Source organism: Vombatus ursinus, unplaced genomic scaffold (assembly GCF_900497805.2).
Source record: "Vombatus ursinus unplaced genomic scaffold, bare-nosed wombat genome assembly UNPS02014832.1, whole genome shotgun sequence".
In the NCBI taxonomy this organism is placed as follows: Eukaryota; Metazoa; Chordata; class Mammalia; order Diprotodontia; family Vombatidae; genus Vombatus; species Vombatus ursinus.
This window is the reverse complement of record NW_020954610.1, coordinates 3,610,212-3,624,662: the sequence shown is the minus strand read 5'-3', so window position 1 is coordinate 3,624,662 and position 14,451 is coordinate 3,610,212. Positions and strand designations below refer to the sequence as shown.

The 14,451-nt window shown below is 37.5% G+C and overlaps 1 protein-coding gene across 1 annotated transcript in view; it reads right to left on the bottom strand.

The window, feature by feature from the left end:
• The window catches only part of LOC114025680, a 176,953-nt gene that overhangs the window by 21,078 nt on the left and 141,424 nt on the right, over positions 1 to 14,451 (bottom strand). The window contains exons 12-13 of the mRNA XM_027839150.1: positions 13,035 to 13,162; positions 10,868 to 10,984 (exon numbers count right to left, since the gene is read on the bottom strand). Of these exons, the coding sequence (XP_027694951.1) occupies positions 10,868 to 10,984; positions 13,035 to 13,162 (245 nt within the window). The remainder of the gene's footprint in view (positions 1 to 10,867; positions 10,985 to 13,034; positions 13,163 to 14,451) is intronic.

Here is a 14,451-nt window from a genome sequence, read left to right as displayed (position 1 = left end):
GATAATATAAAGGCCAAGAGAAAAGTTTCCAGGATACATTAATAGGTTTTCACTGAGTATCCTCAGAATCTATTTTCATGACAAGTGTTTCATGTGAAGGGAGCACAAACATGAAGAATGGCCAGGAGAACAGGGATGGTAGCACTAGCTTCGCATTCCAGTTTCAAACGAGAAAACAGTTCTCAAAATATAAGAAATGTGTGACAAGCAAAGAGAGGCTATGGCTATTGCTTCAAACTATTAAGCCAGCATTATAGCATTTGGGATAGTATGTTGGAATCCCAGGAGCTTAGAGACCATGTAGTTCAACCCTTCATTTTACGAATGAGGAAACGAGAACCCTGGGAGGTTGAGATTTGCCTACAGTTCCACAATTAATAAGTGCCATGGGTAGAATTTGAACCCAAATCCTCTGACCACAAAGTCAGTGTTCTCCTCACTGTACCATGTTGCCTCCTCATCTTTTTGTTCTCCAATCAAAATTACAGAGTGAATGCAATTAATTAATCAATAAGCACTGTGTATACCATTCTTAAAAAGTTTTTTATTCAAATGAAGAGGCAAATATATGTAACTTAAAAGGTCTAGACCGTAACAATCTACATATACTTTAGCTTGAAAATTTGACAAATTGCCTAAATTCAACATAATAAACAAAGAATGTAATTTTGTGATATATATGTGTATGTGTGTATATACATATATATTTCTACATACATGTCTATATATTTATACATACATATATGTGTATATACATACATATGTGTGATAGCAAATATTTATTATGTATTTATTTATATACATATTCCATACATATGTATTTCAAATCAATTGGGTGTTTTACTTAAGACATGAGGGGTAAACATAAATGGAAAACACTGAAGAGACACTAACCTGATAATCCCATGTAAGAGAAACACAAAAGCCAACCAAATAGGGATGTTGCTATGGTTACCATAAAAATGCAACCTGGAATGTTAATGCACTCCCATTCTGAACTAGAAATAGAAAATGTAGCAAAATAAGCTCTTAAGTCTCAGGTCATTCTCTTCTCTGTGTTTTAATTAGAGGGCTCTCAGCCTCTGAAAAATAAGCCCAATGAAGCAAGTGGCCTCATTGAGCCTGCTGGAAAATCTGTCATCATGGTGCTTTGGAGCTTCTGACATACATCAGCTCCATCAGAGATGTGGTCTCTTTTTGTAAAATGGAGATAATTCTTTAATTTAAAAAATAAAACTGACCTGTCCTTGCCTTGAAGTCCACAACTGGTAATGCAGGGAATAGTGCTGCTTATGGCTAATATGAAACTCCCTTGTTTGCCACAAATTATCCGAGAAAATCAGGGGTTTGGAACTGGGACATTTTTTTAACCATCTAACACAAAACAGAGATACCTGACTTTCCTGATCCCTAATTATTTACTAATTTTTTTATTAGAAGTTCATCTGACAAATATTATTTCCAAAGTGTAAATTAATCTGAAATTAAAATATAATAAATAGAATTCATGTTCATATATTAAAAGATATGTGGTACTGGAGATGGGAGTGAGATTATTAGATTTTGGAGACTGTGGAAACTGAGTTCAAATACTGTTTTTTTTCTACTCACTCCCTATGCCAACTTGGGCAAGTGATTTCATATCTTCAGGCTTCAGTGTTTTCATTTGCTGTACTATTTGATCCCTAAGTTCCCTTCCAGCTTTAAATTCTAAAATCTATGGATAGGAAAGTAAAGACAAGCAAATATAGCTAAGTCCTAAATTAAACTAAGAAATGGGATTATTTCTCTCTCTTTTTTTTTTTTTAACCGGTCTTCTTGCTGTTCTTCCAAATTCAAGAAATCTACATTATACTATAAAGGAATCATTTACTACCCCTCCATCTGCAAGATGCCTCTGAAGATCTTTGCTCATTTGAGGGACATTATTTATGGAATTTTATAGAGATAGTTTGTCAAATAGTTGTTTATATTGTTTTGCATTTTCAACTGCATTTGCCTCTGTACTACTGATCCTATTTTATTGCGGGCCTGAATGATACTTGAAATATTTGTTTTCCCCATACCAAAAGCTGCTGCAATATCTCTAATAATCACTAAAGTGTGCTCCTTAAGAGCGACTACTTTTGCACATTTTCTTGAAGTCACACCCATTCTTTAAAACCATAGAATTAAAAATACAACAAGAGAGAGCAATGAAACAAGTGTATGACTTGGAATCCAACACAAAGGACTAACTTTAGCTGGTTAAAATAGTTCATCTCAATTTTATCTGGTCAAGGTAATTCAGTCTCGTGTCAGTAGAAGCACATATACATACCCAAACACTGCTGTCACAAAATAAAATCATTTCAAAATGATTACTCATCCTAAGTAATTCCCATAAGGAGTTCATATACTATGGCCTCCTAATTTAAAAAGGAGGTAGGAACATCTGCTCAAAACATGGAAGGAAATAATGGAATTCAGGGCTCAAGGACAGAAGAAAAGGTAAAATGTGAACACCTATTTATATATTTCATCTGCTTTTCAAGATCTATTCATGGATTACATTAGAAGATAATGATCCCACAATTGCTTGGGGAAGTTTACATTTTGATAACCCATTTCCATTTCAGTTAAAATGTACACTGAAGTGATAATCCTTTTGTGAATCACAAAGATAATAACTGAGCTCAACAGAATTTGTGGCCTATTAACACGGACTGCCCCCACCTTCTGCTTCTTAAGCCCACCCAGAGCCAAGCCCAAATGCTGACTTCTTAGTAATTGCTCCCCTTGCTCAAAACTCTGTAGAGGTTTGCAACCTCCTCAGATAGAGAAAAACACTTGCTCTAAACATGTCTGGAAATACTGCTCACCTTTTCAGCAGCTATTAAGATAGAATTAAATGAAAATTTGTTATTATGACAATGATGAATTAATTTTTATATCACTTTCTTTTATCCTACAAAATCTTAATCTTTTCAACATTTGGGCTTTGTATCTGTAAAATATTGCATATAATCATGAAGACAGTTTTACCTGTATCAAACTTAAGTTAAAAAACACACACACAATTCCTTCACATTGCAGGCTTTACTCTTCTGAAATTATTGCTAAACACTACCATTATTTGCCAAGAGACCTGACATTCCTTTCACCTGGTATGTCTTCCCCTTCCTCTCTGCCTAACCAAACCCAGGTCCTCGAAAGTCTAGAGTTGCCTTCTTACATTCGGCACCTAACATAGCGCCTTACATGTAGTAAGTGCTTAACTAGTGAATGAATGAAATTCCTAACTCCTTCATGAAACCTTCCTCAACTATGACAACTCATATTGCTCTATCAGAGGCAGTGAGACACCATGCACAGCACGGGGAATGCTGGATTTAGAGTCCAAGGATCTGAGTTCAAATGCTGGATCAAATGAGATAACACATGTAAAGTGCTTTGCAAACTTTACAATGCTATATAAATAACAGTTATTATTACTATTTATTACTATTATTTTTATTATAGTGTCTACCTCTTACCCACAAGTATAACCTTGGACAATGACTTGACCTCTCCCGATATGAGTTTCTTCATCTATAAAGTGAGGGGAATGGGACTAGATGACCTTACAATTCTCTTCCAACTCTTAATCTAGGACCCAACAATTTCTTCCCTTCTCTGAACTCCCAAAGTATTTTTCTGTACCACTAAAAAATTTATCATTAAATTGTATACTATCTAATAATGCTACTTAGGGGTGAGGGGCAACATGGCATGGTGAATAGAGAGGTGGCCTCAGATTGTGTAAGACCTGGTTCAAGTCACAACTCTTAACACATACTAGGTGTGTGATCTCGTTTAGCCTCTTGGTACTCTCAGAAATTCACTAAAAAGAACGAAAGAAGAGCAATAGAAACAGTTCTAGTTTGTACGCTAAAGAGAAACTGTCAATCTACATTGGAAAAGAAAGTTTCTCATTGGGAGCTCCCCACATCAATGAAAGAGGCAGCTAGGTGGCTCAGTGGATAGAATGTGGGCCTGGAGTTGGAACAACCTGAGTTAAAGCAGCCTCAGATACTCGCTAGCTGTGTGACCCTGTGCAAGTCACTTAACCTCTGTTTGCCTTAATCCACTGGAGAAAGAAATGTTAAACTACTCCAGTATCTTTGCCAAGAAAACCCTATGGACAATACGGCCCATGGAGTCATGAAGAGTTGGACGACTGAATGACTCAACCACACCACAACCAATGAAATCACAGATGTAGATACAGTGATGAAGGTGATGGAGATGATGGAAATGGAGATGAAGATGGAGAGATAGAAAGATAGGGAAATGGAAATGAGAGAGAGATGAGATAAAGGAAAGCAGATATGGTTATATGTGTATATAACTATGCGTATACACATATATATATATGCAGGTATATGTATGTATGTATATATGCATGTGTGCGTATAAAATCTAAATTATATGTGTTATAATGTAAAATATATGTATATATGTATGTGTGTGTGTGTGTTTGCATAAAATTTGAGACTACCAAGGTGAGCCTAGCTCTTTTGTCTTGTACTAGAAGGCCTGACTGCTATGATTCACAAGTGTTTTCTTTCTCTCCTTCCACAGAATGGGTTCAGTGAATTATTTGTGAATTAAATTTAGTTGTTGTAAAAGACTGCAAAATATACATATATGCGTGTACATATGCATGTACATATACCCACATATATGCTTTAATAGCTTAAACTGTACTATTGCTTTTGGAACACCATTTCTACATGTTGGTACGTATGTATGCATATATATATGTATATGTGCGTGCATGTGTGTATACAAGGGTATGTATGCATGCATGTATATATTTGATGTCTCTTTTAGGCTCCTTGTGGGCAGGGGTATTTCTTATGTTTGTTTTTGCATCTCTATTGCCTATCATAGGGCCTTGAACACAGTATTTATTTAGTGTGTTTGAACTGAATTAAATGTTTCATTTGCAATATCCAATATAAAACTAAGTGGAGCATCCGTTATGATGAAGTCCAAAAGAGGAACTGTCTTCTGTAATGAGCTTTTATTCTAACTCTCCAAAACTGAACTATGCTGGATGACTAACTTATGTGTTATCACTCATCTGAGCTCTGTGGTTGCTTAGACGTATGCATGTGTTTATGTGCACAACGTATCTCATTTCCTCGACTTCATGGTAAGCGCTGCAAGGCATGGGCCATATCTTCCGCTTCTTTTGTTTCTTGCACAGCTGTTGATACTTCCCTACTGAGCCCCCATAAATACTGAGCACGGAAGGGGTTCAGTGAATTATTTGTGAATTAAATTTAGTTGCTGGGAAAGACTGTAAAATATTTCTATTCTGGAAATCCTCAGCTTGACAAATCTATAGAACAAACAGTTGACCACAATAGTGTTTTCTTTAAAATTAAAAAACTAAATAACAAGAAGTAGGAAAGAGAACATATTAATTCAGTTCTAGGAAAAATATCATCATGTCTTGTAAGCACACAGAGCCTCTACCTACTTACCCACTTCATTTTAATAATAACAATCATTTGTAATAATACCTAGAATTGCAGTTGTCCATTAATATCTTGCAATCAATAGAAAGTTGATTTCACTATTAATTTGGTAGCTCAGGACTACTGTTCCATTTTAGAGATAGAAAATCTCAGGCATCAGAAAGTTAAGTGGCTTGACCAGCATCATCTAGCGAGTAAGAGGCAAAGCTGAGACCAGAAGTCATATACTTCTGCTACTCGTGCTCAGAGCATAAACTAGAGCTCTTTGGCTTTTTAAAGCCCTTTACGACTGGTCCCTTCCAACCTTTGTCGTCTTCCAAACCTTATTCCCCTTCATTCTGTGACCCAATGCCAATGGCCTCCTTACTGTTACTCACACAAGACACTCCTTCTCCCAACCCCGAGTGTTTCCATTGGCTGTCCCCTCACGCCTGGGATGTGCTCCCTCCTCATCGCTGCCTCCTAGCTCCCTGACTTCCATTAAGTCAGCCTTCTTGGCTGCTCACATCTTTTACAGAATCCTTTCCTGGTCCCTCTTAAATACTAGTGGCTTCCCTCTGTTGATTGTTTCCAATTTATCCTGTATATGCCTTATTTGTACTTAGTTGTTAACATCCTATCGTCTCCACCAGACTGAGCTCCTTGAGAGCAGGGACTGTTTTTGTTTTTGCTTTTCTTTGTAGCCACAGTGTTTAGCACAGTGCCTGGCACATAGCTAACACTTAATAAATGTTAGTCGAGTGATTCCCCATCTTTCATTTTTTTTCCAACTAAAGAAAAAATAACATTAAGATTCCCAGGTATAATAGATGTGCTAAGCAATTGAACAACTAGTATTCACTAAGCATCAATTAAGTGTCTAGCTACCACGACACTTGGCACATACAAAGAAGTTCAGTAAAGAAGGAGCTATTTACTGGATGGTGCCAGGAACCACACCCCATTATCCAAAACAGAGCTGAGAACCAGGAATTCAATCCAATGCAATTCAATAAGCATTTCTGTAGCTACTACTTGAAAGAGCATGTGAATATAAATACAAAAAGGAGAAATAATGCCTCCCCTCGAATAGAATGCATTGTATTGAGGGGAAATTAGGGAAGAAGAAAAAAGGCTCTCACCAGCTATGATAGAAGTCATAAGGTCAGTGCACTAAGCCTCAGATCTTATACTTGGATAACGGGTCCTCACTCAAAATCTGTTACTTTGTTTTTAGGCCCAATCCTATTGCCCTCCTCTGGTTTTCCAGACTAGCAGACGAGAAAGAGCAGAGTGGAAAGGACTGAGGGGAAAACTTGCATATACCCTTATAGGAGCAAGTCATGGTAGCTGCCAGCCTGGCTGTGAGAAGGAAGAAAGAATACATGAATCACAGCATTCAGCCATTCCAGTACAGGGCAAAAGAGCCAGACACATCTGAAATGACTGCCTTATCAGACAAAATGATTGAAATTCACAATGCCAATCTTGAGGAGATAAACTGAAGGAAAAGGAAAATCATATTCCACGCACCCTATCCAAGATGACGGGGAAGTGCATTTTAGAAAGATTTCTATCAAAAGTGGCTATTTCTTAAAAGGTTTTGATACTCAGTTATCTAGAAAACTATCTCCTTCCTTGATATGTTAGATAATTTGGATGCCACCATCACTTATCGTGTCTAGGCCTCAGTTTCCTCATCTGTAAAAAGAAAGTGTTGGATCAGATGACCTGTAATGTTCATTTCAGCTCTAAATCTATGCTCCCATGATCCTAAGATGAACATCCATACCTATATAAAGTTTATGATGTAAAAAGAAAGGCAAAAATTAACTTGTGTAAGTCAATTAGGGAGCAATTAAGTGCTATAGTGTAGAAATATAAAATATTATTTGTCAGTGATTTCTTATCTGTAAAATATTAATTTAATTCATTTTCAGAAAACTATGTCCTAGTATACACTTTGGATTAAATGTATCTCATTAGTCTTGTTTTGCTTTTACTAACGGAATAACTACAGAATCTACAGTGACAACTAGATAGCATTCCAGATTCTCACTTGAATTCATTCCCTTTCCACTTCCTTCCTTACCTACATTTTACAAGTGTGCTATCTCATGAACTAACTGGCAGATTTGGTTTTACCCAAGGTTTAAGGCGGGGGAAGAGATAAAGCCATCTCATTGCTTTTTTTTTTTGATAGTCTGAGTCCATCTTGTCTGTCAAGTTCAGTGGCTCCCAATAATCTTCAGATAGTATATTCATTTACCCTTTCCTCTTCTTGTATAGATTGTGCCAAGTTGGGGTAGTTGGGGTAGTTGAGGCACAGGCGGAAAGGTAGGCCAAGTGTTGGAAAAGGCAAGAAATTCTTATCTAAAGCATCCTGATTACTGACATGAGTGCCCTATCACGTATATTATCCGGCCACCTATATAACCTCTAGTCATGTTTTCTGGTCAAGCATGCCCACACAAATGTGTGCCTTCCCTATTGCTGGTGTGGAACCTACTTAAATTGTATCCTATCTGTACAAGGGGAGAGAAATCTTTTTGCTTTGAAATAATATCTTCTAACCTAGTAAAAGCACGTACATCGGTGGAGACTTGTGAGCTATGTGTTTGACTGAGTACAGATCCACAGAGTGTTTTGAACCAGAAATAACTTTACGAGGATGGGAGGGACACAGGATGAGCAAATTCAACAGTTGAAATTGTAACGGATCCAGTCAAAGTGATTTCAGGATTCACCTAGAAATAGTCAGCAACTTGAAGACTGGAGTGGAAGAATAAAATGGTAGCCATTACCTCAGTTTGAGAATGTAAAAGTCAGCAGAAAGTCAATGGGACAAGGGATTCATGGGTTAAGGAGAGAACATTATTGACATGACCGACAGTAGGATCTAGACTAGATATGGAGAAAAATGAGGTTGCAATAATGTTGAGGAAGGAAATGATAAAGAAGCCTGCGAGTCAATGCCATATTTATAAAAGAAAAGGGGAAAATCATCAGAAGTTTGATTGGTGAGAAGAATAATGGTTTAAAGAGAATGTAATAGTCAATGTGAACTTCAAAGGAGAGACCGCTAAATGATGATGGCAAAGTAAAAGTGTAGAAGTGTCAGAGAGGAGCAAGGAATATGTTGACTCCATCTCCAGGCCTTGTGAGACAGGCAAGCGAGGTAAGGAGAGGCAATCATTAGAGAAGATAGCTGGAGGTACAGGGTCCTCAGAGGAACACCAAGCTTCAGCTAATGCAAAGAAAGGAATTAAGTGTAGAAAAGAGAGGTTCAGAATGAAGGGATGTTTGTTAAAAGTGGAAATGGAACTTCCAAAGTATACAGGGGAAGGGCTGGACAGGAAAGCTATGGAATGATGGGGAGGGAGCTAAAAGAATAGGAATGAGAATATAGGGAAAGGAAGCAGTAGAGCGGGACAGAGCACAGTACTGATGGATGAAAAGGCTTTGGTGACAAAAATGAAATGAAGTAAGGTAGAAGGACGTGTTAGCCATAAGGGAAAGAAAAGGACTGATTAGGCAGAGATAGTGAATAGAGAAGGTTATGCAGTTAATCAGCCCCGGTGTTCCACTTAGAATGTTAGTGTGACGAGATTTCTTAGTCTCTTCCTTCAGATATAAAAAATCAAAAAAGCATTTAGAGTATTCATGTTGCAAACCCAGACCTATAAAAAGACGGAGAATGGTATCTGAATAATATGGAGTTGGGAACAACCCTTGCCATCATTAAGATGAAAAGAAATGATAGCTAAAAACATAACAAATACCCACTGGTGATTTTTAAAGTCAGGAATGTGAGAAGCAAAATTTAAAAAAAAAAACCCTCAGTTTAAAAGTAGGTTTATGCTGTCTGAATCAGCGAGCTTCACTAATGATCAAGATGTCCTCCTGGTTAACGAGGTATTTCTTAATTGTCAGTAAAACCCTCTTATAACAGAGTTTGACAAGGGCACACCTACAAGGATGATCTGCCTTGCTAATGTGAATCCATGCACGCTGCAGGAAATATGAACCACAAAATGGAATCGTTAAGTTTATGAATAGAAGAATCTTGCTGTCTCATCATGACAGCTTCTCACTGCCAATGACACTTAGGTAGAAATCGTTTCTTCTGGTCAAGTTTTGACTCACACTAAGCCATACGTATGTTTATCCCATACATTGATGCTGCCATCTCAACACTCTACATACAGTTGCTTGGACTCATTTTCTCAAATTCTACTTTCAAATACTTGAAATATCAAGATAATTTCCCAGGACTTTTCTCCTAAGTCATAAATAGGTTGTCATCCATATGAGGGGAGGGAATTCCCACACAGAACATTCCTTATACCAAGGAAATCACAAATCTTTAGTTTTATGTTGTATACAAATTTTAATGGGGTCGCTCATATTTTCAATAACCTTCAGTGACTCTTATCATCTCTTATCACACCAGATCTAGGATAAAGAAATCATGATTATGGTTTTAATTTCAAGGATGTACACGTGCTATCCAATTTAAATACTAAAGTTTTGCCTGAAGAAAAAGTGAATTCTAAATTAGATTGTCTGAAAAACGGAATCCTAAGTTTTTGAAGTTAGGAGCTACTTAAAATCCCAATATGGGGAATGAAGTTACTGGAGGGGAAGTGTAAGTCTAGGATGGGACATGGCAGGAAGCCTCAAGGGTTATGGAGGGCAAAGGACATATCGGTAGACACTGCATTTCAAGCTCAGCAACTTCCAACTATACCTTCCTCCCTAGCCCCCTACCCCCCCACCCCATTCCTACTCCCCACACTCATTAAAAATGCCTGCTGTAAAGCAGGAAGGGATTTGTCAGCAGCCTCTGGACATGTCTCCTCTACTTAATTTGCATACATTTGAAATGCTAACCATCCTTAGGTTTCACCAAGCCAGGCAATCCTGATGTCCTGTAGTGACTTCCAGCCTAACTTACCTTCCTGTGACTCACTAGCATTCCATATATCCTTTGCCCTCAAGGAGAATGATAGAGCCTGAAGCTACAACTACAGGACTGGTATGGTGAGGGCCCAAGATTCAATCTGCTGGGGACTTCTAATCTAAAAGTTGGCCATTGAGGAAAGGAAATTTTCCCGTTTATCAGCAACAAAATAGAAAAGTTAAAACACAAGGACAGAATTGGATACCTCTATTTCCGTCTTAAGTATTTTTTGCACAGATGGATGACATAACAAATTCATAACTTTTTGAGGTAGTTAATAAAATTATCATCAAAAATAAATAATCTTCAGACAACTCAACCTATTAATTAAGAGGTTAATTAAAGATGAGAAAAGAAACAAAAAGTCAAAAGAGCACAAGTCTTGAAATTGAAAATGACAAGCTTAAAAATCTCCTACCCTCTTTTGCTTATCCCTGTCGAACTCAGGTCAAGATAGTGAAGTTGGTGGCAGCCTCTTGCCAAAGCTTGGATCCCCATGTCAGTGACCTTTTTACATCCACTCACATCAAGAAATCTGTAGATTTAAGATGAATAGATTTATTCTGCAGAATCTCAAGCACAGTTCTAGTCACTTTCCCAGCACTTAGGACAAGAGATGGGATCTTTAAAAAAAAACAGTGTAACTACAGACTGTGCCAATCAATAATAATAGCTGTCATTTATGTGGCACTTCAAGTTTGAAAAGCAATGTACAAATACTATCTTGCTGAATTCTCAACAATAACACTGTGAGGTAAAGACTATTATTATTCCCATTTTGCAAGTGGGGAAAAGGCGAAATGAATTTGTCTATTCTCACACAACTAGGAAACTCAGGAGGCAAGATTCAGACCCAGGTGTTTCCAGATTCCATGTCCTGTGCTCTTTGCACTATGCTAGGCTGCCTCTCCAAACCAACCAACGACCCACGGAAATGGAATGCAGTGGTGGAAAGAGAAAGCATGCCAAAGCAATTAAAAGAATTTTTCATAATTCAAAACATCCTCTCCTTAGATGATAACAAATTGTCCTTTGCTCACCCCCGTTTCATTTGGCTAAGTCTAGAATCTATGTAAAATTCCATAATTGCTAAGATTCTAAATAAGCTCATCCCTTCCTGGCTTTGCACTCAATTTTCTGGTCATGAGAGGTTAGTGTGTGGGAGTTTGAAGGAAAAAAAAAAGAAGGCATTAAGAAAAACCATAAATAAACATGAGTTCAGTGAGTGGAGCATAAAAGAAGGCCAAATTGTTCTACTGTGACTTCCTTTGAACCACTGATATGTAGTTCATAAAAAACATATGGGAAATGCCTGAAGAGTTTTTGAAGTAAAATCTACATGAAAAATCATTGCATACATTTATAGATGCAAAAATAGCACTAGTTTCTGCCATCTCTTCAACAGATAGATGCTGAAGGATTCATTTCCAAGCACACACAACGGTACACACATACATGCACACAGATCATCCCCTTTGTACAGTTCCTCTTTAGTCTTTGGCCCGGTTTTCCAATGAAGTCAGTTATCAACCCTTTACTAATTCTTCAGACTGGGTGAAAAACTTGAAAAGCTTTCGAAAAGCTATACTTTGGGAGGATGCCAACCAAACAGCCAATCAAATATTAGGGGCAGCTAGGTGGCACAGTGGATAGAGTGCTGGGCCTGGGGTCAAGTTCAAATCCATCCTCAGACACTTCCTAGCTGTGTGACCCTAAGTAAGTCACTTAACCTGCTTGCTTCAGTTTCCTCATTTGTAAAATAACAATAATAATGGCACCTACTTCCCATGGTTGTTGTGAGTGAGGATTAAATGAGATAATAATTGTAAAGTGCTTACACAGTCTCTGGCACATAGCAAATGCTATATAAATGTAAGCATTATTATTATTACTATTATATTATACTATTATATCATGGGTTCTTAACCTGATAATCCATAAACTTGTGGATATTTTGAGTTGTATTAGTCCTTAAAGGTCCTTTTGGTCTCTAAATAAATGACCTTGCAGTGTATGCTACTTGAATGTCTATTTTGCATTCAAGGCAGTGTACAGAAGTGAATAGAATGATGGGCTTTTAGTCAAGAACACCTGGGTCCAGATTCCACCCCTGACACTTCCTAGCTGGATGACTCCTGGGCATGTCATTTAATCTCTATGTTCCTCAATTTTAGAGAACATAGGGATTTGCTATTGGTGGAACAAGTTCCCATACTACAAAACCTTTAAGTATTATGTATTCAAGGTAGTACAATTTTTGTGAACACCACACAAGCACTGATGAAATTACATTGAAAGAATATTTTGGGGGGGTCCTGTAAAATCTCATTCAGCTTAATTCAATTCAGCAAACATTAAGAAACAATGCAAGACACAAAGCTAGGCACTATGGTTACAAATACAAAAATATTATAGTTCCTCCCCTCAAAGAGCTTATAGTCTACAAGCAGAAAAAAAAAACCAACTTGAATTTATTCCTTTGGCTGAATTTGGTGGGGTAACTTGTGAGTGAGAGCAGTTTTTACCTGCAACATTCTAATTCTGCCTGGGGGTTCTAGTTTGGATGCTCACACAGTAAGTGGTACCTGATTGTTCGCAGGTAGGTACCAATTTCCAGCAAGCTTATATCTGTAACCCAAGAGCAGGAACTAAGGACCAAGCAGTCCAGATTCAGGCATTGTGTCACAATGAGGTGGACAATTCGATCTCTCACCTACCAAAAGAAGAAAAACAAAGGTTTCCTTTCAGGTGTTAGACTTTCCCCACAAGAAGCATGTGCCAACAAAATAACATTCCTCATTCAGGGGAGAAATGGAAAGTGAGGGGGCTAGAACAGGAATTTGTTCAGACACTTGATATAAGATATTAGCATATCAGGATCAATCTGAAGCCATTACATGCAAACCAGTAAAAGATAGCCTTTTAATAAAGCTAGGAGTGAAAGGGACCTTGATAGGTTGGTGATATCAAAAATTAGCTGGCTGCAGGAACTTATTCATATGGCTCTTGCATAATTTAAGAGGGTGATAATTTGCAAATAGCTCTCAAGTGGCTTGCATTATTTTTTAAATGGTGAAGTACCCCCAAAAAAATCAAGGTTTGTCTAATCAAAAATTTGACCACCTGAAGAGAGTAAAATTTTAACATGTATCTTCAATCAGAACTGATTTCACTATATATTTTAACCACCTTAGTTCTGCAAACACCTGAAAGGAACAGAGTGAGCAACTTTGTGTCGTTTTCATTATGAAACCATTTTAGGGACTATTTAATGCTTTCTTCATGGTAAAGTTAAATTGGTTTCCCTATTGCCTACTACTCTTCATCATCAATATAATCAAAAGCATTTATTAAGCACCTATGAGCACTTCAGGGTTCATTAAACCCTGTGTGTACTGGGAGAAGAAAGTGTGGTATAGCACGATGGTGTCACTAATCTATACATAAGGATCCCTGCTGGCAGCATAATGACTTAGTTTTTAAATGTAATGTTATCTATATTTTATTGTATTTTTATTTATTTTATTAAATATTTCCTGCTTACAGTGTGTTTGATGCCTCTGGTAAAGTGCACTTGGAGTCTGGAGACATGGCTTTGAATAATGGTCCTTGTATAACCTTTGAAGACTTATTTCATCTCTTTGGGAAAAGAGCTGGAAAGAACCTGGGAAGCTTGCTGAGTCTAACCCCCTCATTTTTATAGACAGAAAAACTAAGGCACAAAAAGGTTAGGTGATCTGCCCAATGTGACACAGCTAGTAAAAGTCTGAGGCAGGATCTGAACCCAGTTCTTCCTTACTCCGAGTCCCAATATCTATTTGTAAAAGGCAGAGATCTGACTAGATGATGGCTAAGACCCATTTCAGCTCAAAATTCACTGTGCTTAGACCCAATTCTTTTGCTCTTGGGGCTTACCATATAACAGGATCTCAGAAGTCCTATTCAACTGTTCAAATACAGGCAAACATAAGAGCATCAACTTAGAACTGGAAGGAATTTTCA